We start from the raw sequence: 23,917 nt of genomic DNA on the forward strand, positions 1-23,917 counted from the left end.
AGCTATGGATGCTGCACGCCTTTTACCGTTGTCCCCAAGGCAGCAAACATAAATCATGGATAATTTATTACATTAATTTGCTAAGTCCCTCCCTCTCTCCCTGGCAGGGTCTGTTTGTAAACACAAACACATCCCCAGAAAAATTATGTCGGCCAGATGACTGCTTCTGCCCATCTGTCCTCCACACTCCCTATGTCTCTCTACATCTATTCACATTCATCATGCAGATGCACTGTCTCTCTCTCTCTCCATCAATTTTTTGCTCTCCCTCACCCTTTGTCTTCTGTCTCTGCTTAAAGAGCCCATGTGAGCTATTTCTCTCTCATTCTGTCTCTCCCTCTCTCTCCCTCTCGGCTAGCCATCCCTTAAGAGGAATGAGCTGTTTTTTGATTGGTAATTAAACAGCAGTCATAATAGGGCCCCATATGGAAGCCCTGAGGTTAGGAGGAAGAGGCTGGTAGCTGAACCAGAGGGACAGCAGCAGTAGCGATGGGATGCTGGTGGTTTTGTGGGCTGCAGACGGTGGGTTTTATCAGTCACCGGAGACAGCTAGCCTTCGCGGGCAATCTTCACAGACGGCAATTGCTTTGTCTGTTAGCACTCTCTGGAGAAAGTCAGCTAATACTAAAGGGATCCCTACTCTATCAGAACTGTCCCTCTATATATACCCTTCCTGTCCCAGGTATACTGTATATATACACATGTAGCTAGGACCTCGACCAAATGGAATTAAATGCTCCCAGCAAGATCGATTGCCCACCGCTGAAGTGTACACTCGATAATATAAATCACAAATCAAAATACCTTAAAAATAATGCTGGTAGGTGTAAACAAATCAAGCTGTATAAACACCAGTTCAACCTAAAATCAGCATTGAAAGGTACAGAGGCCACGTGGGGTTTTGAGCGATGCACACGCCATTGAGGTTGCCAATACTGATAAGGTAGCAGTGAGGAACCATTTAAAAATCATTGTGATACAAGATTCCGCTAAGGCAATTGTCAGAAGAGGAGATCCAAGTTGGAGGGAGGCAGGTAAGCCAGATCGAATGGGATATTTGATGGAGGACTTTGGGGAATGCGGGAAAGAGAGGGAGGGTTTTTTTTTTAAAATTTTTTTAACTTTATTTAACTAGGCAAGTCAGTTAAGAACAAATTCTTATTTACAATGGCGGCCTAGGAACAGTGGGTTAACTGCCTTGTAAAGGGGCAGAATGACAAATGTTTACCTTGTCAGCTCTGGGATTCAATCTAGCTCTAACCACTAGGCTACCTAGTGATCAGCAGGTGAGCTAATTGAGGTTTGTTGATGGAATGAGAGGGCGGTCTCCCAGCTGTAGGTTCCCAATGACCCAACTCCCGACACTGGGTTCGTCCCACCCATTTCCCCAAGGGGGCGCCAGCCCATATGCCACCTCTAGGTGGCCACTGTGGTTAGTGTAGGCCATAGCCTGCATTGCAGCACGCTGGAAGACAGGGGAAGGAGCTATAGCCGTAGATATTCCTACACACATCATCAGGGACTGGCCTCCCCCCTATGATAGTCACCATTCATGTTTTAGCTTGCATCAATGGCAGCCAGAAAGTAATATGCATTAGCACCTGCAGTCAAATCCAAAAATCTGGCCTTTGATTAAAGGTATTGTCACTGGTAACAGTCCACAACAGAACCATGTTTTATACTATTTATACAGTTGGCATGTGTTGTCAGGCTTTTGTCTCTGGTTCCACAAGGGAGGGATGACTTACTGAGGGAAACACAGGTGGACGTGTTATGTTCCTGTGCATCTGCTGTGAAATCTATGCTCCACTGTGTCTAAATTTACCACACATTAGATGTGTGACGATCGTTGTGCGCACTTCTACAAGGCACATGCATCGAAACCACTGGAGGTTTGTAACGTTATCAATGAGTAGTCACACTGCAGCAAGCAGGCATTGCATTGTCTGGCTCCATTCTTTCTTGTGTAATGGATTCTCTTTATTGGATAGTGTGCTGTATTACCAATTGTGGGATTCATTCTGGAGTGTGATTCCTGAGCTTACAGTTTGGGCCTGCCCAGCAGAGAATTGTGAGTTTGTTTGCAGATGTATTATATTTTAAGCTCAGTATTACAATAACAAAACCGGCCAAGACAAAGCAACCCAATGGAGTTAGGTTTAATACACCCAAGGCAACGCTCCTCCCATCACCTCCCTTCCCCTCTCCTGGTCAAATCCACATAGCAACAATCTATCACACGCACTAACAGCCACTAATAGAAAACTTCTGCTGTTTATTAACTGATAATTGACTGGCTCCGGCACTCGCACCCAATTGCATTTAATCAATAGAGTAGCAGTCAGTTAAAGCCCACACACAGTCAGTGTCAGTATGTGTAGAGACACTCTCTTAGACAGCTTCCAGTCTAAGGAGCACATGGCACTGCCACCAACGGGACAGCCCTGTGTTTGCTTGTTAATTGTTGTTCAATATCCTCCAGTGAATCTAACCCAGAAGGATGGCTGGATCAAAGTTAAGACACTCTGCTCATGTTATCATTTCATGATCTGGATGTCATCCAGTGACTTAAATTAAATGAGCATCAACCACCTTCTGTGCTTGCAGCCCTCTACTACTCAGAATGTTCAAAGTTATTGAAAGACTAAGATGAAACCATCTGCAGCAGTAGGAATGGATTGAATAGGGTGCAGCTGCTTTATGTTTTTAACTCTTTATTGTCGTGAAGCTAAGCTCACAGTGTGGTTAAAGCTCTGGAATAAACATACGGATATCAGCTTATTATTAAGCCTGGCCAGGGATGTCTCCTTCAATTTAATAAGTATTGTCTGTAAAGTAAAGATTCGGTATCTCCTTTGGCTGTTCCACAGATCAGATCAGGCAATAAGTGTAATGAAGTGGAAGAATAGTTTTGCATATATCTGCTCTGAGCGTGGCCTGACATTGTCAGGAAATCACAAACTGATATTCGTGACTCAACACAGATTTGTCTGTTCCACGTGTCCTTCTCAGCTGCTGAGCAATAGCAACACGTCCGGCCAATGTAATGCACATTCTGCATGTCGCTCTCTCCGTCCCCGCTGGCTCCAGCGGCAATGGCAGGCGGCTCCAACTTCCCTGGATGAAAGTGATGGACTGTCCGTCAAATAATGGGTTTCAAAAGAGGACCACGGGCCAAGAGTTCTCTGTGGCGTCAATCGCCTCCCTCCATCTATCCCTGCCAGGCACCTATCTGCATGAGGCCCAGTTGTGCTAGGCTATGGTGATCTCTGCCCACCTATAAGATTCCACAACCACAACTCTGTCTCGACAGGGGTCCTGGATGGCACCAAACGGGAGGCACAGGGTGTGTGGCAGAGGCTGTTTAATCCTCCTGATCAGATGGCATGGAACTCAGAACAAAGGGTCCTCTGGTACCCACTGAGACAAAAACAGGGGGACGTGGACACAGTTGCCAGGCCATCTCTACATAGGATCAAGGAGTAATATCTTGGGTTTCAAATTTCCCCTGCCATCCTTGGAACCCATTCTATTGTGGCCAGATTGGCTCGACAAAACAGGAATTCAATGCAAAAGTCTCTCAAAAATATTAATCAGTTTTCTGCTTTTGTAAGTTAAGACTTGATTCATTTGCTCACCCACTTTTCTGGACAGTAAGAAAATCAAGCCAACTTCTGGCAACAGGGAAGAACTATTACATTATGGAATATGAACACGGTAGTCAATTAGCCACTATGTGCTCAAAAGAGGGTGCCCTCTTGTTTTGTCTTACGGTTTTCTAGATGTAGGTAGCTAGTGTTCTTGTAAGACCTGGCAGTGGGCCATGTATTGTTCAGGTAGAGGAGAGACTGACAGAGTAATTAGTAGAGAAGAACAGTGTGAAGGAGAGAACAAACCGTGAGAAAGACAGAACAAACCAACAGAATAAATACACAGGAACACTGGAACATTCAGAACAGGGTGGGATGCAGAACTCGTTTGCTTTCTCTTCAGTGATGCATGGATTTCATATTCTGACACATTAGAGTATCCTTTTATATCATACAAAATGAAGAATGTTTACATCAGCAGGCGAACATTTAGCCCATCTACTGTGTTCCCCTCCTGGTTGTACAATTTGTCTGTGCACTATCTTGACAGGAACAGAGTGAAGTAAGACACTTGTGGAGGGGGGTGGAGGACGGGAGCGGCACTCCCCTCTCCAAGGCATTGCTAGAGAACGTATTATTTACAGTAATTAGTATGTTAACTGTCACAACGACAGATCAGCCCCTTTGCAGATGACCTCGCAGTCAAGCAGTGCAATGGCTCAGGCTGCCCCTGCATCTGAACACTAGCACCACACTGCCCTCTGTTGGTATGGAGAGCAGTAGAAAAGAGAAGAGAAGACATGGATGGAAGCCAGACTGAAAGAGCTTTAAGCAAGGAAAAACAGAGGGTTGTGAAAACCATTTAAATACCATGGTAATCACACAAACAACTCATAATGATGTCGACATAATTCAGAGGCCTGAAAGGATGATAATGTAAAGCACGTGATTAATCCTGTCTTCATACATATTTAATTACCATAATTTAGGTATTTTTCAAATACAACTCATACTTCATCAGTGCTTTTTGAGTTTACCTCTGAAGTCTCTACAGATCAGCACAGCACTAACACTACTCACAGGAGAGATAGCCTTCTGCTGTGTAGATTGGTCTGAGGTGGGCTGAGTTTGTGCTGACTATCACCATCAATATAAAACATTATCTTGGCTCAATACGCTTGGCATATGATAGTCTTTAGTGCTGACATAAAGAGATCCACAAAGATGAGAGCTTGGACACTGTCTACACTACACCTTGGTGAAGATGTTGGAATAGACAACTCACAGTGAGTTGTTTTCTCTAAATGACAGAAGTTTGCCCTGACCCTGTAGTGAGTGGTTCTTTGATGAGGAGTATTAAGCAGTATGAGATTGTGTGCTGTCACTGTGTCCCCGCGATGGTGACAAGGTGGACTGAAGCAGTTTTTCTTTTGCTGAGCCCAGCAACCCCGCAGCATTGACCAGGAGGCCTGGCCGTATCAGTCCAAGCGACACGTCGGCTGTGATCCAGCTAGCACAGAGAAATCAGATTGACACTTCCTCCTGCATCCCTATAATCCTCCCTCCGAGGGCCTGTCGCCTTGCCCCGTTTGAACTGTGGGGATGAGCAGCGGCAGTCTGTTTGTGTGGAGAGATCAGTTCTCCTCTGATGCTGGGTGACACGCCAGGAGAGAGGAGAATGAGATGAATAAACAAGCAGCAGATTAGGGCTGTTTGAAATGAACCCTCCTTCACCAAAAATCTATAGCCCTCCTAATGAATCACACCACTCCTGTGAGACAGGGGAGCTGGGGAGGTTACGGCTTTAGCAATTAATAAAGCAAAGCCTTGATGAGAGCTGGGGAACATGGCTGTGGGGACAGTGTGTACTTTCCAAACAGACAGGCTCAGGCACTTTTGCACCCTGCTGTTTGCGTGTTTGTGTTTGCCAGAGGGATAGCGCTGCAGACTAGAAAGGGAGCCTGCTACGCCCCAGCGGATCTGTGTCAAGGAAGAGCTTTTAATCCATGCTGTGGCATCTGTTCCCCACAAATCAGAGAGGAGGATGATATCTGCTGCTCAGAAAAGAAAAGAACGACCTTCATGAAGAAACGAGGAAGAGAGCGATTGCATAAGGTGTCATCTTGATGACTTTACCCAAAACCATGTTGGGGAGAGAGAGAGAGAAATCAACAGACGGATGTTGCATCATCAGGGAAAAGGCTTTCTCCCTTTCCATTTTTCTCCCTCTTTTTTTTATCCATATTTCATGGGCACGTCGTCTACAGTGTGGTGAGCAACACACATACAGCCTTCCAATCGAGCCACCTTTGTCACCAACGCCATAACAGCTTTAAGTCAGTATTGTCGTAAATCAGCAGTTCTTTCAAACCCAACAAAGCTATAAATATACTCCAACACTTACAGCCTGAGACCAGTGATGATGGCCCCTCTACAAACTCCTTTCCAGCACTGAATCACTCCTTTAGGGCCAGTCGTAGAACACGCCACTGCCTCCTCTCTTATCCCCACCATCAGCAGGAAGGTTGGATGAGACGGAGAGCGGGAGGGACATGCACAGCAAGCAGCACAAACACGCACAACAAGTCCAGCGCAGAGACCCCAGTGACCATGTTCAATGTTTCTCCACTGCACAGAGACCCCAGTGACCATGTTCAATGTTTCTCCACTGCACAGAGACCCCAGTGACCATGTTCAATGTTTCTCCACTGCACAGAGACCCCAGTGACCATGTTCAATGTTTCTCCACTGCACAGAGACCCCAGTGACCATGTTTAATATTTCTCCACTGCACAAAGACCCCAGTGACCATGTTTAATATTTCTCCACTGCACAAAGACCCCAGTGACCATGTTTAATATTTCTCCACTGCACAAAGACCCCAGTGACCATGTTTAATATTTCTCCACTGCACAGAGACCCCAGTGACCATGTTTAATATTTCTCCACTGCACAAAGACCCCAGTGACCATGTTTAATATTTCTCCACTGCACAAAGACCCCAGTGACCATGTTTAATATTTCTCCACTGCACAAAGACCCCAGTGACCATGTTTAATATTTCTCCACTGCACAGAGACCCCAGTGACCATGTTTAATATTTCTCCACTGCACAGAGACCCCAGTGACCATGTTTAATATTTCTCCACTGCACTCAATGAAGGAAACAAAGGAGATGGTCTCGCATGACGTCTGTTTAATGGATTTTAAAAACAAATAACAGTGACCTTGCTTAGCCAGGCTAGTGATCTCTGTGAACTAATTGAGTGTATTAGGCCGAGATGCAAGCCAGCCAGTCTCTGTTCCGAGACACAGGAGATAATCCTCTCAAAGAAAGAGAAAAAGGAAGCTAACCTGATGCAGCCCAAACCCTTTTTCCAGCTTGTCATTCTCCACTTCAAAGCCTACATGATGAAATCCCCAAAAGTAGTGTAAGAGCTCTACTATCACATACCAGCCATCACCAGCTTCTTTCCTTCTCCTAATGCCTCATAAACGGAATATGGTAACATTTATTTTCTTTGTGGTCTTGGATCTGTGAGAGCCCTATGAGGCGCTGAGGATGTGGCCTTTTCAGTCTGGAGGATACGTGGAGGGTTTCTGCTGTGTAAAGACAGGTTCATCACAGACACGCGCACACACACACACACACGCATGCTCACATACACACACACACATACAAAGTTCTCAATGGAGCTGCTATATGATACACTAAACCACTCATCTGCTCTAGGATAGTGGGGATCATCGTCATTGCATCCGCTCCATTAGTCCGGCCTTGGAGCGTATGAGTGTGACAAATGCTAGATGGAATGGAAATGGGTGGCCTTGGAAACACAGCAGACCACATCCCTGTGACATTCAGGTGCCTACTCAGAATGGAGATTGGAGGAGAGTGAAGTGGTGGAAGGAGAGCTGGGCCCTGTCTGGGGGATTCAAGCTGAGCACCACAGACTGTAAGCCAACTAAAATTATTTTACCAGCCAGCACTTAGACAGAGGCAGCAGCCTACGGCCAGCTCCTTGGGCATTTTGAAACAGCCATCTCTTTCACCCCTCAGTATTAGTTAAATGAACATCAAGTTCACATGGAGTAAGAGGTATGGTGTCCTAATAACATAATACATATAGTATATTCTACAAAGACCTGATTTCAACATACAGTAGAGTTTAAAGTTTGAGGAATTGCATGGTCAAGAGATTATAATTAATTTCAAGCACAACAAAGGGCTACAGGATGTGCTACATTAGCGATAACAGCTTCTGCTTATGTGCCTCAGAAGTGGGGCAAACCATGCCTGATAGACTGGGTCTCGTAAGTGTGTGAGTGTGTGTCAGTCAATCCCTACTGATCTCACTCAACAGAGACTTGTGATAAGGGTTATCTCCGGTGCCTAACGAATCTGCCCAGCAGCCCGCTCCACCTCCCAGTGAGCAGTGTCCAGAGCGCACAGCAGTGATCAGTTGGCAGAGCTCCCTCAGGTGACCCGCGCTCTGCTCGCATGTTCATGCTACGCTGCTTTAGAACTTTATTTTCTGTTGGAAACGGCTCTGGCTCCTTCAGCCACATCTTTTTTTTATTTTCTCGCCCTCACTGTAAGTCAGACTGCCAAGTGAGGCTGCCAACACTGGAGAAAGAGATGTTGGGAGCTTTGGCACGTATAGACGTGTGCTTCCCAGTGGAAGTGCAAAGGCTGAGCTGGAGAGAGAAGAGAGAGAGAGAGACAGAAAGGGAGGGACAGAGTGAGAGAAAGAGGATGATAAAGAGAGGGAGAAAGAATGAGAGAAAGACAGAGAGAGAGGGAGGGATAGAAAAAGAGAGGGGGGAGGGGTCTGTTGTTGAGTTAAGCCCCTAATCAAAGGCTGTTCTGCATGGAAGTCTTAGTCACTCCCTTTAATGCCACCTTCTTCCAGCCCCCTGTTTCCACATGCACTCCGGCAACAGCTAATGTGAACACAGACACACAGTGCAGGCACACACGCATGCATAAACACATACATTTCAGAAACTCACCCGCACGTTCATGTAAACACAACAACAACGTCTCTCGTCCCGAGAAAATAATTCGCTATCAGGCAATTTTGTGGTCAGCTCATATGACAGACATGGTTTCCATGCCCTTTGGTTGGCATGCTCAGGTGTCTCATTTGTTTGTGTTAGGAAAAGAGAATGTGGGCAAATCCTCTGGGGCAGTGTGGTCCTGCTGGCTCCAAATCCATTAATTGCCTTGGCTCACTCTCTCAGCAGGTGTACCAGACATTAGTAGAAGAATCCAGAAGCCCCATGCGATCCTCTGGGAACGTTCTAAAACCCACAAAAATACAGAGGGATGTTTGCCTCCTCCAGACTCCACTGTTCCAGCTGCCGAGGACCCCCCTTGCTCCGTTGCCCATATGGCTTCCAGACAGACTATTGGGTTGTGTGGAATCTTAATCTAATGTCAGAACATTGATTTATGCTTAGGTGTCCCATAGCCATTAAGGTAATTGCATGATCACTTTATAACGTCCTCCCCTGGTGGCCATGGTAATTTGGCATCCCCCACCCACCTTGCACTGCAAGCCCTGTAACTACATTATAGCTGAAAATGTAGTCAGAAATATCATCTTCCAGCCACTGCAAATTGATTTGATACCTTTTTGACTGAGTCCTGAAAACCTTTTAGTCCATCTCTTACAGTTTGCCAGTTGATTTATGCGAGGCTCCCAACTCTTAGCAGGCTCTATTGATCGTCACTTTCTAGCCCGCGTTGCTGGGGAATGTACTGTTCCAAGACTCTAGGACCATTGGAGCGAGATCCTCCCTGAGATGGTGTATTTTTAGCTCCTGGGGTGCAGCAGCAAGTACTCTTTGATTACCCGTCAATGGGAAAAGACTGTGTTTAACTGCACTGCAATGTAGCACAGTAGACATGCCCCTCATTCTCTGCTTGTAGATGCTGTGATTATTGATTGAGTGGTGATGTCGATGGGCCACGGCCATTTTGTTAAGCCATACAGTGTATCTCAGTTCATGTCTGAGAAACAATCCTTAAAACTATTGAAGACCGCACACTAGTCTGTTTAACTAGACGACTTGAGCCGAACAAAGAGGCTTTTGAAGCTGGAACTCACCTTCCTGTCCGAGGATTTGGTGGCGAAGACAGGCACACGGCAGGTGAGTAAAGGCCAAAATGGTGCCATGGTCTTCCCTTCATCTTCTGCACAGAACCATCCTGGTGTGTTCTCCTCTCCTAGAAGAAAAGGATGACAGGTTTAACTACCACTCAATTATACGTTGTTAATGGCCTAAATAACTATATATTATATTGTTAATGTCCTAAATAACTATATATTTCTTTAGGACCCACTCCAAAAAGCTTCCTATGCTTCTTAAAAATATGCAATACATGAACAAAGTGGGCACAGGTCTATTTTCTTGTTTCAGAAACAAAGTGTAACACAATGAATTGGCTTCAGGTATGAAATATGAGTATGTAGGATAATTAGCATTGTGTGTGTGTAATCAGCCAGAGGCAGGGAGAGATGGGGCCAGGTACAGCCCACGCGTAGCAGCCCCACGCTAGGCCTCAACACTGATTAAGGTACTGGTAATGAGCCTTTATGAGATTCAAAACAACAGTAAGATTCCACCACAGCAGGAGAAAGGCATCTGCCGGATTGTAGTTAATAAAGGAGAGAATTTGGCTTGTGCACGCTGTCTGAATACCTTGAAGCCACTATGCACCCCCTCACCAGGCACAACACAGATCTGCCAACATTCCTCCATTAAGTCATTTAGTAACTGTCAATTGCAACTAACTAAAACACAATTTTGTGTGCAATCAAACAGCTTGTTTTAATTTACTCCCTGTGTCTTGTGCATAACTGCATACATCAATATGTAATAAGCCACAGAAATACAGAGTTGCTGTTTCCAAAGCGTTAACATCCCAGTGTAGCCTAAACTCCTCATTTGGTTTGAGATGTGCGACCAGTTCATTTGACAGGCACGGTTGTTTACTTGTTGTTTGGCTGTTGCAGTGCAGGTAGGAATACAGCAGACTTAAGGGCCAATTAGTTGAGTTTGGTCTCCACAAATCATAACATTTCAGATGGTTTCTCTTAACAGGACTGGTACACAAAAAGAGGGAGTCAATTTGCAGGTGATATACTACCGCAGGTTGTTGCACTGCTTTTAAACCCTTATTCTGCTTTTCTAAAGATAATTAGATAAACTGGGTTCGAGCCCTGAATGCTGATTGGCTGATAGCCGTGATATATCAGACCGTATACCACAGATATGACAAAAACCTTTTACTGCTCTAATTACATTGGTAACCAGTTTATAATAGCAATAAGGCACCTCGGGGGTTTATGGTATATGGCCAGTATACCAAGGCTAAGGGCTGTATCCAGGCATGCCGCATTGCGTCATGCATAAGTACAGCCCTTAGCAATGGCATATTGGCCATATACCACACCCCTTTGTGTCTTATTGCCTAAATATACAGTACCAGTCCAAAGTTTAGACGCACCTACTCATTCCAGGGTTTTTCTTTATTTTTACTATTTTCTACATTGTATAATAATAGGGAAGACATCAAAACTGTGAAATAACACATACGGAATCATGTAGTAACCAAAAAAGTGTTAAACATATCAAAATATATTTTATATTTGAGTAGCTACCCGTTGCCTTGATGACAGCTTTGCACACTCTTGGCATTTTCTCAACCAGCTTCATGAGGTAGTCACCTGGAATGCATTTCAATTAACAGAAGTGCCTTGTTAAAAGTACATTTGTGGAATTTCTTTCCTTCTTAATGCATTTGAGCCCATAAATTGTGTTGTGACAAGGTAGGGGTGGTATACAGAAGATAACCCTATTTGATAAAAGACCAAGTCCATATTATGGAAAGAACAGCTTAAATAAAGAGAAACGACAGTCCATCATTACTTTAAGACATGAAGGTCAGTCAATCCGGAAAATGTAAAGAGCTTTGAAAGTTTCTTCAAGTGCAGTCGCAAACTCCGTCAAGCGCTATGATGAAACTGGCTCTCATGAGGACCCACACAGGAAAGGAAGACCCAGAGTTCCCTCTGATGCAGAGGATAAGTTCATTAGTTACCAGCCTCAGAAATTGCAGCCCAAATAAATGCTTCACAGAGTTCAAGTTACAAACACTGAGTCAAATAGGCCTTCATGGTTGAATTGTTGCAAAGAAACCACTACTAAATGACACCAATAAGAAGAAGAGACTTGCTTGGGCCAAGAAACACGAGTAATGGACATTAGACCGGTGGAAATCTGTCCTTTGGTCTGATGAGTCCACATTTGAGATTTTTGATTCCAACCGCTGTGTCTTTGTGAGACACAGAGTAGGTGAACGGATGATCTGGAGGAGGAGGTGTGAGGGTGCTTTGCTGGTGACGCTGTCACAATTTATTTTGAATTCGTCACACTTAACCAGCATGGTTACCACAGCATTCTGCAGTGATACACCCTCCCATCTGATGCGCGCTGAATGGGACTATCATTTGTTTTTCAACAGGACAATGACCCAACACACCGCCAAGCTGTGTAAGGGCTATTTGACCAAGAAGGAGAGTGATGGAGTGCTGCATCAGATGATCTGGCCTCCACAATCACCCGACCTCAACCCAATTGAGATAGTTTGGCATGAGTTGGACTGCAGAGTGAAGGAAAGGCAGCCAACAAGTGCTCAGCATATGTGGGAAATCCTTCAAGACTGTTGGAAAAGCATTCCAGGTGAAGCTGGTTGAGAAAGTGCCAAGAGTGTGCAAAGCTGTCATCAAGGCAAAGTGTGGCTACTTTGAAGAATATTATATTTTGATTTGTTTAACACTTTTTTGTTTACTACATGATTCCATATGTGTTATTTCATAGTTTCGATGTTTTTTATTATTACAATGTAGAAAATAAAGAAAAATAGAGAAAAACCCTGGAATGAGTAGGTGTGTCCAAACTTTTGACTGGTACTGTATACTAGAGACACACATTCAACACCTCTGAATTCTGCATAACTTTATGTTAACAAGCCACAGTTAAAACATATATTTCCAGTACAATGACAATAATTGAGATACAGTACAATAACGTCATTGAGATGGATTACCTTCAGAATATTAATCCATGCAGTGATGTTTAGAGAGAGTGAGAGGACATGGTCGACGTTAACATTGTTCAAAAACAAAAGCCCCTTCTGTTGAGATGTTTTCATATGATAACTTATAGCATATTTCCCAGAACCACTGTGAATAGGATCGATGGAACCTTGAGTGCGTCTTTTGAATGATAGATTTCAGAAGTATTTTGACAACAATGCTTAGAGATTTTTAAGATTTTCTTATGATACTGTATCGCTATGATTACCGAGGAGCCGTATTTAGGACCATGTTGAAAGGTAGGTTGCAAATTAGGATATATTGTAGCTTTTAAATGTGTTGATAGTTAAAATAGTAGTGCACATGCTCTATGTAAGAACAATAGATAATAGACATGGTATTTGACAGGAGCAACAAGATGAAGTCTCTGCTCCCAGAGAAGACTACCTGAACAATTAGAGGAGCAGGCTCAGCCAGATCATAGATTGAATAATCAATAATGATGAAGTTGGGCTATTTAGTGTTTGGGTTGCAATCATGTATAAAATCTTCCTACAGTACCTGCAGAGGATTTCTTAATGATCCCCCTCTGAGATGACCTCTGAGTCTGTCTCAGATATAGCCTTTCCCAGGGATGATCAGGGCTTTGAGGGTCATTCATTAAAAGGCTGTAATTGAAGGCATATTGCCAGGACTAGTTGGTGTGGGTCAGAGGGTCCACTGCTTTCCTTTGCACCTGAACGCTCAGCAACTTTCTTCAGCTAATCATTCAATTAGTATGAATAACACTCCGCTATGTCCGCCGTCCAAGTGATTATTGGGTCAGCAAAGGTATTGGTCCTGCTGTTGTTATTTGTCGTGGAGGGTGTTATTAAATATGATTAAATACCTGACTAAGCCCAAGGCCGTGTTTACCCATTCTGATTTCCATAAGTACAGTGTGCATGAAGGACGGGAGAAGTGAAATGCTGCCAGTGTGTGTGAACACACCTTTTCTCTGGCCTTCACCCTTTACTATGTATTAATGACGACAAATAATGGTGCCTGCCCTTCGGAACAAATGGTAAATACAGAGCCATTCTATCAGAGGCCTTAATGAGGACAGACAGTCACTTCACACACACAGGGGCAAAGTCACTAATGAATCAGAGATAAAGCATTCTATTCACATAAGACCCCCTAAACCTTTCACAGACAGAGCAGAAAGCCAGAGCTCCACAGCCAAATCCCTATCTTTCTGTCTCTATCTCTCTCTCTCGCTCTCTCTCTCCCCCGCTCTCTGTTTCTCGCGCTCTCTGTTTCTCGCTCTCTCTGTTTCTCGCTCTCTGCAGCTGCCATTATTCTGTTTGATGAAGGGATGTAAACTGAAGCCTCATGGAGAATGATAAACAACAACAACAATGAGTCTCATCAGGAGGTCTGAATGAAAGAGAGCGGAAAGAGAGAGCTTGGGCTAGCCACTTAGTACACCACTGGTCAGTACACCACTGCCAAAACCTTGAATAGATCAGTTGTGACGGCTTACACTCCATCACAAAAAATTGCTGGCAGGAGCTGCGTGTGGAAGCTTTCAGATGTCAACCACTCAAAATGAAACCTTAGTACCAATACACTAAGGATGGATACTGAGGTTGGATACTGTGGAGGTTAAACAGTCATCCACTCCAGTCTTGAATGCAGCTATGGGGCTCCTTCACTATTCCACCTGGCTGCCCTGATAATGTTTACTCATCATAAATATTTCCCACATTTGAGCACAGTGAGATGTTGAGATAATCTTTGTAGTCTGACAGATACATTTTGGGGTGTGGAAATTCTAAAGTTTAGCAATGCTGTATAATTACATCAAATAATACACTGCTCAAACAAATAAAGGGAACACTAAAATAACACATCCTAGATCTGAATGAATGAAATATTCTTATTAAATACTTTTTTCTTTACATAGTTGAATGTGTTGACAACAAAATCTCACACAAAAATTATCAATGGAAATCAAATTTATCAACCCATGGAGGTCTGGATTTGGAGTCACACTCAAAATTAAAGTAGAAAACCACACTACAGGCTGATCTAACTTTGATATAATGTCCTTAAAACAAGTCAAAATTAGGCTCAGTAGTGTGTCTGGCCTCCACGTGCCTGTATGACCTCCCTACAACGTCTGGGCATGTTCCTGGTGAGGTGGCGGATGGTCTCCTGAGGGATCTCCTCCCAGACCTGGACTAAAGCATCCGCCAACTCCTGGACATTCTGTGGTGCAACGTGGCGTTGGTGGATGGAGCGAGACATGATGTCCCAGATGTGCTCAATTGGATTCATGTCTGGGGAACGGGCGGGCCTGTCCATAGCATCAATGCCTTCCTCTTGCAGGAACTGCTGACACACTCCAGCCACATGAGGTCTAGCATTGTCTTGCATTAGGAGGAACCCAGGGCCAACCGCACCAGCATATGGTCTCACAAGGGGTCTGAGGATCTCATCTCGGTACCTAATGGAAGTCAGGCTACCTCTGGCGAGCACATGGAGGGCTGTGCGGCCCCCCAAAGAAATGCCACCCCACACCATGACTGACCCACCGCCAAACCGGTCATGCTGGAGGATGTTGCAGGCAGCAGAACGTTCTCCACGGCGTCTCCAGACTGTCACGTCTGTCACATGTGCTCAGTGTGAATCTGCTTTCATCTGTGAAGAGCACAGGGCGCCAGTGGCGAATTTGCCAATCTTGGTGTTCTCTGACAAATGCCAAACGTCCTGCACGGTGTTGGGCTGTAAGCACAACCCCCACCTGTGGACGTCGGGCCCTAATACCACCCTCATGGAGTCTGTTTCTGACCATTTGAGCAGACACATGCACATTTGTGGCCTGCTGGAGGTCATTTTGCAGGGCTCTGGCAGTGCTCCTCCTGCTCCTCCTTGCACAAAGGTGGAGGTAGCGGTCCTGCTGCTGGGTTGTTGCTCTCCTACGGCCTCCTCCACGTTTCCTGATGTACTGGCCTGTCTCCTGGTAGCGCTCCATGCTCTGGACACTACGCTGACAGACACAGCAAACCTTCTTGCCACATCTCGCATTGATGTGCCATCCTGGATGAGCTGCACTACCTGAGCCACTTGTGTGGGTTGTAGACTCCGTCTCATGCCACCACTAGAGTGAAAGCACCGCCAGCATTCAAAAGTGACCAAAACATCAGCCAGGACTTATAGGAACTGAGAAGTGGTCTGGGGTCACCACCTGCAGAACCATTCCTTTATTGGGGGTGTCTTGCTAAATGCCTATAATTTCCACCTGTTGTCTATTCCATTTGCACAACAGCATGTGAAATGTATTGTCAATCAGTGTTGCTTCCTAAGTGGACAGTTTGATTTCACAGAAGTGTGATTGACTTGGAGTTACATTGTGTTGTTTAAGTGTTCCCTTTATTTTTTTGAGCAGTGTATATTGAAATGGATGTTGCTTGAGCAAAGCAAATGAATTGCAGTTGCCAAAAACAACACTCGCATAACAGTTTTTTTGGACCCCAGCAAGGTCGGAGTTTTCCCCCCAAAAGTTAAATGTGTCAGTCAGACAGCCACTCACAAACCAATCACTGTCCATAGTGCTGAAATTGCGCGATGTCTATGTGGCTGCATGTCCTGTATAGGCTACATGAACCTGCATGACAGCTGCTATTTATTTAAAAAATATTGAAAAATGACACATCAAATAGCCTAGCAATGAGGGAAAATCTAGTTGGCTTGAGGATAAATTCAGCCACTCTGCAATTTATTGTTGAAATCAGCAGGTTTTGTTTGGCTAATAGCTTACACAAATGGGCTGCAATAATCAAAGTAAATTACATTAAATCCAACTTGAGAGTTCCCTGGACTCCTGAAATCCTCTTTTTTTGTGTGCAAATGTTTTCACCACAGCCTGTAGGTTCAGGTTGAGGGCCCGACTGTTTTGCCAACCCAGACAGTCATCCTTAGACATTCTGCATTATATGTCCATTGCGCTGTACACAATTTAAACTTAGTCTTGAATGATGCACACCAAGATATAGAAGAAATACGGGACTGTTGATAATTGCAACCACACAACTCAAACACCAGTTCACTAGTATGAACAAAATCGCAAACCACTTTTTTTGTTCAAGCCCTCGAGCTGTTGTCCTCTAAATATGATAATCTTTTTGCATCTGCTGTCACGATATTCGTAGGTGGAAGGTGAAGAGGACCAAGGTGCAGCGTTGTAAGTGTTCATGATGTTTAATAAAATAAACAGAACACTAAATGACCAAAAACAACAAAGAGAGTGAACGACACGAAACAGTTCTGTATGGTAAACACAGACATAACTAAGGTCAGGACGTGACATCTGCCAATTGATTGGCTGTCCAGTATCCAGACGACCTGTCCCCAGATCTTCCTATACAGTTCATCTCTTTCCGTAACGTGTTGAGGCCGGCAATTAAGGAGAATGAGAGGCTCAATTAAAGATGTTGCAGAACAGCTGTATTTGAAGCACCACTCACTGCAGTATCCCTGAAGTTGCTACAGCAATCAAGCTGTTTTTTACCATCCTGTAACTGTCGTTTCTGCAGAGAGATCGTTTGCTAAACTAAAACTCATAAACTAGCTAAGAAGCATTATGCTCCAGGTCTGATATGCGCTTTTGAAAGCCTGAGTAAGCTCCTCTCGTTGAACTGGCACCGTCGTATCCTTGACCACAGCATTTGTTCACCGATATCCCCTTATACACTATATATACAAAAGTATGTGGACACCCCTTCAAATTAGTGGATTTGGCTATTTCAGACACTCTTGTTGCTGACAGGTGTATAAAATCGAGCACACAGCAATGCAATCTCCATAGACAAACATTTGCCTTACTGAAGAGCTCAGTGACTTTCAACATGGCACCATCATAGGATGCCACCTTTCCAAAAAGAGTTCATCAAATTTCTGCCCTGCTAGAGCTCAACTCTAAGTGATGTTATTGTGAAGTGGAAACATCTGGAGCAACAACGGCTCCACAAAGTGGTACAGTAGGCCACAAAAGCTCACAGAATGGGGACCGCTGAGTGCTGAAGCATGTAGCGCGTAAACATCGTCTGTCCTCGGTTGTAATACTCACTACGAGTTACAAACTGCCTCTGGAAGATATGTCAGCTCAAGAACTGTTTGTCAGGAGCTTCATGAAATTAATTTCCATGGCGAAGCAGCCTCCCACAAGCCTAAGATCACCATGTGTAATGCCAAACATCGGCTGGAGTGGTGTAAAGATCGCCGCCATTGGACTCTGGAGCAGTGGAAACTGGAGTGATGAATCATGGATCGCCATCTGGCAGTCCGACGGACGAATCTGGGTTTTGCGGATGGCAGGAGAAAGCTGCCTGCCCCAATGCATAGTGCCAACTGTAAACTTTGGAGGAGGAATAATGGTCTGGGGCTGTTTTTTATGGTTCGGGCTAGGCCCATTTGTGGCAGCAGTTTGGGGAAGGCCCTTTCCTGTTCCAGCATGACAATGCCCCCATGCACAAAGCGAGGTCCATAAAGAAATGGTTTGTTGAGATTGGTGTGGAAGAACTTGACTGGCCTGCACAGAGCCCTGACCTCACCCGAACAGCTTTGGAATGAATTGGAACACCGATTGCAAGCCAGGTCTAATCCCCCAACATCAGCACTTTGTGATATCAGATCATGGAAAAAAGGCTTTATAAATACATTTCATTGATTGATCAGTGCCGACCTCACTAATGCTCTTGTGGCTGACAGCAAGTCCCACGCAGCAATGTTCCAAAAGCTAGTGGAAAATGTGTGGAGGCTGTTATAGCAGCAAAGAGGGGACCAACTCCATATTAATGCCATTGATTTTTGAATGAGATGTTTGACGAGCAGGTGTCCACATTCACTAAAAATATGTTCAATCATTAAAAACTATATTTTTGAAGGCCTGAGGCACATTTTCAGTCACATTCCTGAAGCCCAAGAAACTGAAGCACTAGTACAGTCGGAAGTTTACATACACTTAGGTTGGAGTCATTGAAACTCGTTTTTCAACCACTCCACAAATTTCTTGTTAACAAACTATAGTTTTGGCAAGTCGTTTAGGACATCTACTTTGTGCTTGACACAAGTCATTTTTCCAACAATTGTTTACAGACAGATTATTTCACTTATGATTCACTGTATCACAATTCCAGGAGGTCAGAAGTTTACATACACTAAGTTGACTGTGCCTTTAAACAGCTTGTAAAATTCCAGAAAATGATGTCATGGCTTTAGAAGCTTCTGATAGGCTAATTGACACCATTTGAGTCAATTGGAGGTGTACCTGTGGATGTATTTCAAGGCCTACCTTCAAACTCAGTGCCTCTTTGCTTGACATCATGGGAAAATCCTAACAAATCAGCCAAGACCTCAGATAAAAAATTGTAATCCTCCACAAGTCTGGTTCATCCTTGGGAGCAATTTCCAAATGCCCGAAGGTACCACGTTCATCTGTACAAACAACAGTAAGCAAGTATACACACCATGGGACCACGCAGCCGTCAAACCGCTCAGTAAGGAGACACGTTCTGTCTCCTAGAGATGAACGTACTTTGGTACGAAAAGTGCAAATCAATCCCAGAACAACAGCAAAGGATCTTGTGAAGATGCTGGAGGAAACAGGTACAACAGTATCTATATCCACAGTAAAACAAGTCCTATATCGACATAACCTGAAAGGCCGCTCAGCAAGGAAGAAGCCACTGCTCCAAAACCGCCATAAAAAAAGCCAGACATCGTACTTTTTGGAGAAATGTCCTCTAGTCTGATGAAACAAAAATAGAACTGTTTGGCCATAATGACCATCATGTTTGGAGGAAAAAGGGGGAGGCTTGCAAGCCAAAGAACACCATCCCAACCGTGAAGCACGTGGGTGGCAGCATCATGTTGCGAGTGTGCTTTGCTGCAGGAGGGACTGGTGCACTTCACAAAATAGATGGCATCATGAGGCAGGAAAATTATGTGAATATATTGAAACAACATCTCAAGACATCAGTCAGGAAGTTAAAGCTTGGTCGCAAACGGGTCTTCCAAATGGACAATGACCCCAAGCATACTTCCAGAGTTGTGGCAAAATGCCTTAAGGACAAAAAGTGTGTGCGAGCTTGGAGGCCTGCAAACCTGACTCAGTTATACCAACTCTGTCCGGAGGAATGGGCCAAAATTCACCCAACTTATTGTTGGAAGCGTGGAAGGCTACCCAAAACGTTTGACCCAAGTTAAACAATTTAAAGGCAATGCCACAAAATACTAATTGAGTGTATGTAAACTTCTGACCCACTGGGAATGTGATGAATGAAATAAAAGCTGAAATTAATCATTCTCTCTACTATTATTCTGACATTCAACATTCTTCAAATAATATGGGGATCCTAACTGACCTAAAACAGGGCATTTTTACTAGGATTAAATTACAGGAATTGTGAAAAAGTTTAAATGTATTGGCTAAGGTGTATGTAAACTTCCGACTTCAACTGTCCATACATATGGAAATTATAAAGGTTAATACGGATGACTTTTTGAATGGTTAATGTCAAAACTATTTATTAAATTAAAGAAAATAGACATAGATGACAGGCGCATGGGTCCCCAGAGTTCGTGGGCCCCCCTGCCTTGCACTGGCTGCAGGGCTGTTTGGTATGCCAGTGCATAACAACCAAAATACATAACATGAATCCTCCTGCTTTGAAATTGAAGGAGATTGACCAATGCCATTGTGGTAATTGCTACAGTACTTGAAACTGCAGCATGTAAGGACAATTATTTGTACTTGAACCTACAGCATCGTACAGAAAGCACATGGCCTGTCTCCTGTATTCTGCTCCCTGGTGCTTCACCATAGTGCTGGCTAGCAGTGGATTAAGAGGGCGTGTCAGAGTGTGTGCCGGGACGGTCAAGCCACACTCCACTTCTCAGGCGTTGTCTATTGATCGGCTGCTGGGGAGGAGAGTCTGACACACTTAGAGATAGCAGGGTAACCGCAGGCAACAGCCCCCTGCCTACCCTCTGCTCCCTGTGGTGGGACTGATTGCTTGTCTCAATCATCCTTTCCACACTCCCCCCTCCCCCTTCCCTCCTTTCAATATCTCTCTTCATGCCTCACTCCATTCCTCCGTCTCTCTGTCTCAGCGCCTCATCAAATCAGCAGTCCTAACCCTGCCTGGAAAGGCTGGAGGTCCGTACATTGAAATAGCAATTAATTGCTCTACAAAGAATCAACCCATTCATTAAGCTATGCTCTTGGCTATGTTATTATAGGACCCCCTCAGAAAGAGTAGGCTAACTTGAAGCGGCATGGGAGATGCTGTGGAACACGTTGCTTTCCCCAATTCATATTATTAATGGCGCCCAGAGCTCTGAGTGCGCTGCAGCACCGATGTGGGGCAATTCTCCCATTCCATTTCCAGGCCTCATAACTGCACCATATGTGGTCTAAAAGTGACAAATGTTGTTTACTGGAGGCATCTGTTCTATATTCTATCTGTGATGTTAGACCTCGGTGCTGGTCCCATCCTAAGTAAAAACTCTCTCTACATCAGCAAACTTTTCATATCTGGCAGATTTTCATACTGTATATATAATGTCAATGCCCAAGACAAAGAGTTACACTAAAAGACAACTCATGCTATAAATGTGCTTCAAATTGTACCTCAGGCATACAATTATATTCCTGTACTGTAGCTTAAGTGTAAGAAATTAAATGAGATGTGTGTTTTGAAAGTACACTTTGGGGATAGCATTTGGCACGACGCATATTCTGTGCGGTACAGTAAGGAGTGTACATGAAAACATACCTGAGGGATATAAGTGTGTTAAATAAATGGCGGTAACAGTCATAAACGCTGGTACAGAGTTTGGCTCCAAAATGAGCTTTGTGATGTCTAGTCGCTCACTAAATCATGCATAAAAGCATTTGCTATTTGGGGCATCAGCCATTTGGAGACATTTTGGAGCATGGCACTCCTCTGTCCATACAGGATACAGCTGAGTGGAGTGCAACTGCTGATTGAACTGGAGGACTCCCCAGGGCGTGCATAAGGCCTGCATTACCATGAAATGACAGGAGAGCCTAGTGACTGCAGGCCATGCGTAAAATCGCATCAACAACTCCCTTATTGTAATTACATTTGGTTAAATGGGGAAGGCAAAGTGTGTGTTTAATGCAATTAACATGTAATTGACATTCTGGCCAGGTTGGTGTCGATTCATTCTCTTTCACACCAGAGATTCAACAAACAACGCCTCAATGGATTTTCCCCTAAATATGGAAATATGGCATGGAAACCTGCATAGACACATTTTCTCGGTGTTGATAAGTCTCTAAACCTATAGTTCTAATCTATGTAACTACCGCAATAATGCATAGTGAGCATTACCTGTGACATTAGGAAGCCAGAGAAATAAATGGATATGGAGTGCATACAAGCAGGTAAAGTGATGGAGAGAAAGTCTTAGGGCAGGTCGTGATGTTTTGTATTAAAAACATTCCAAAGATTGAACTTTAAATAGGCTGTTGAAAATGCATGTCCCTCTCACTGAATAGCTATCTGTGCTTCGGGGATCTTTACACTTAGACCACAACAACCACTTATTAGTGTCAGCCCATATTGTTATTTGCTCATCACCATAAAAACATTGTGTGAAGCATCATGAGCTTGGCATTGGGGAGGGTTGCCGTGTTGTGCAGCCAGTGTATTCTGCAAAAACATTCACTCTTCTAGTAATGGATGACTTTTTGATTTTATTAGGATCCCCATTTGCTGACTCCAATGGCGATAGCAAGTCTTACTGGGGCCAAAAATGAAAAAGACATTACAGACGAAAAGGACATTACAGACAAAATACTTTACAATTGACATACATTTAAAAACATGAACATGTAGTGTGCGCGCATCTATCAATTACACATACATGTCAGTACATACACACAAAAATCAAGTCACATGAGGGAGAGGCGTTGTGCCGTGAGGTGTTGCTTTATTTCGTTTTTGAGTGTGTGTTACGACTATGCAAACAATTTGGAATTTCCAACACATGAATGTTTCTTATAAAAACAAGAAGCGACGCAGTCAGTCTTTCCTCAACTCTTAGCCAATAGAGACGGGCATGCATAGTATTGATATTATCCTTATGATTACAATGAAGAGCAAAATGTGGCTCACTGTTCTGGGCCAGTTGCAGCTTAAAAGAAATCTAGATAAAACTTTAGTCTGCAGGACTTGCTTTGTGGACTGTGGTGTCAAAAAAGCGTCTATCTTTATCACAGACAGACTTCTCACCACCTTTACACACAATTCATTAATTGTTTAAGTTTAAGTTTCGACCATGACAGTTTACAATCTAGGGTAACACCAAATAATGTAGTCTCTTCAAACTTGCTCAACAGCCACACCATTCATTACCAGATTATCAAATACAATGCTCTTAGTTTTAGAGATGTTCAAGACCAGTTTATTACTGGCCACCCATTCTAAAACTGACTGCAACTCTTCAAATCAAATCGTATTGGTCACATACACATGGTTAGCAGATGTTAATGCAAGTGTAGCAAAATGCTTGTGCTTCTAGTTCCGACCATGCAGTAATATCTAACAAGTAATGTAACAATTTCACAACAACTACCTTTTACACACAAGTGTAAAGGAATTAATAGAATATGTACATATAAATATATGGATGAGCGATGGCCGAACGGCATAGGCAAGATGTAGTAGATGGTATAGAATACAGTATATACATATGAGTTGTAGGGTATGTAAACATTATATAAAGCGGCACTATTTAAAGTAACTAGTGATACATTTATTACATCCAATTTTTTATTATTAAAGTGGCTAGAGATTTGAGTCAGTATGTTGGCAGCAGCCACTCAATGTTAGTGATGGCTGTTTAATAGTCTGATGGCCTTGAGATAGAAGCTGTTTTTCAGTCTCTCGGTCCCAGCTTTGATGCACCTGTACTGACCTCACCTTCTGGATGATAGCGGGGTGAACAGGCCGTGGCTCGGGTGGTTGCTTTCCTTGATGATCTTTTTGGCCTTACTGTGACATAGGGTGGTGTAGGTGTCCTGGAAGGCAGGTAGTTTGCCCCCAGTGATGCGTTGTGCAGACCTCACTACCCTCTGGAGAGCCTTTTACGGTTGTGTGCGGAGCAGTTGCCGTACCAGGCGGTAATACAGCCCGACAGGATGCT

At 43.9% G+C, this 23,917-nt stretch overlaps 1 protein-coding gene across 5 annotated transcripts in view; it reads right to left on the bottom strand.

The window, feature by feature from the left end:
- Positions 1-23,917, bottom strand: part of LOC112218458 (rho guanine nucleotide exchange factor 10-like protein) — a 105,286-nt gene that overhangs the window by 35,671 nt on the left and 45,698 nt on the right. For all 5 annotated transcript variants that reach the window (XM_042296025.1, XM_042296019.1, XM_042296023.1 and 2 more), the window contains one exon: positions 9,704-9,822. In XM_042296025.1, the coding sequence (XP_042151959.1) occupies positions 9,704-9,822 (119 nt within the window). The remainder of the gene's footprint in view (positions 1-9,703; positions 9,823-23,917) is intronic.

This window comes from Oncorhynchus tshawytscha, linkage group LG02, assembly GCF_018296145.1.
Source record: "Oncorhynchus tshawytscha isolate Ot180627B linkage group LG02, Otsh_v2.0, whole genome shotgun sequence".
Lineage (NCBI taxonomy): Eukaryota > Metazoa > Chordata > Actinopteri > Salmoniformes > Salmonidae > Oncorhynchus > Oncorhynchus tshawytscha.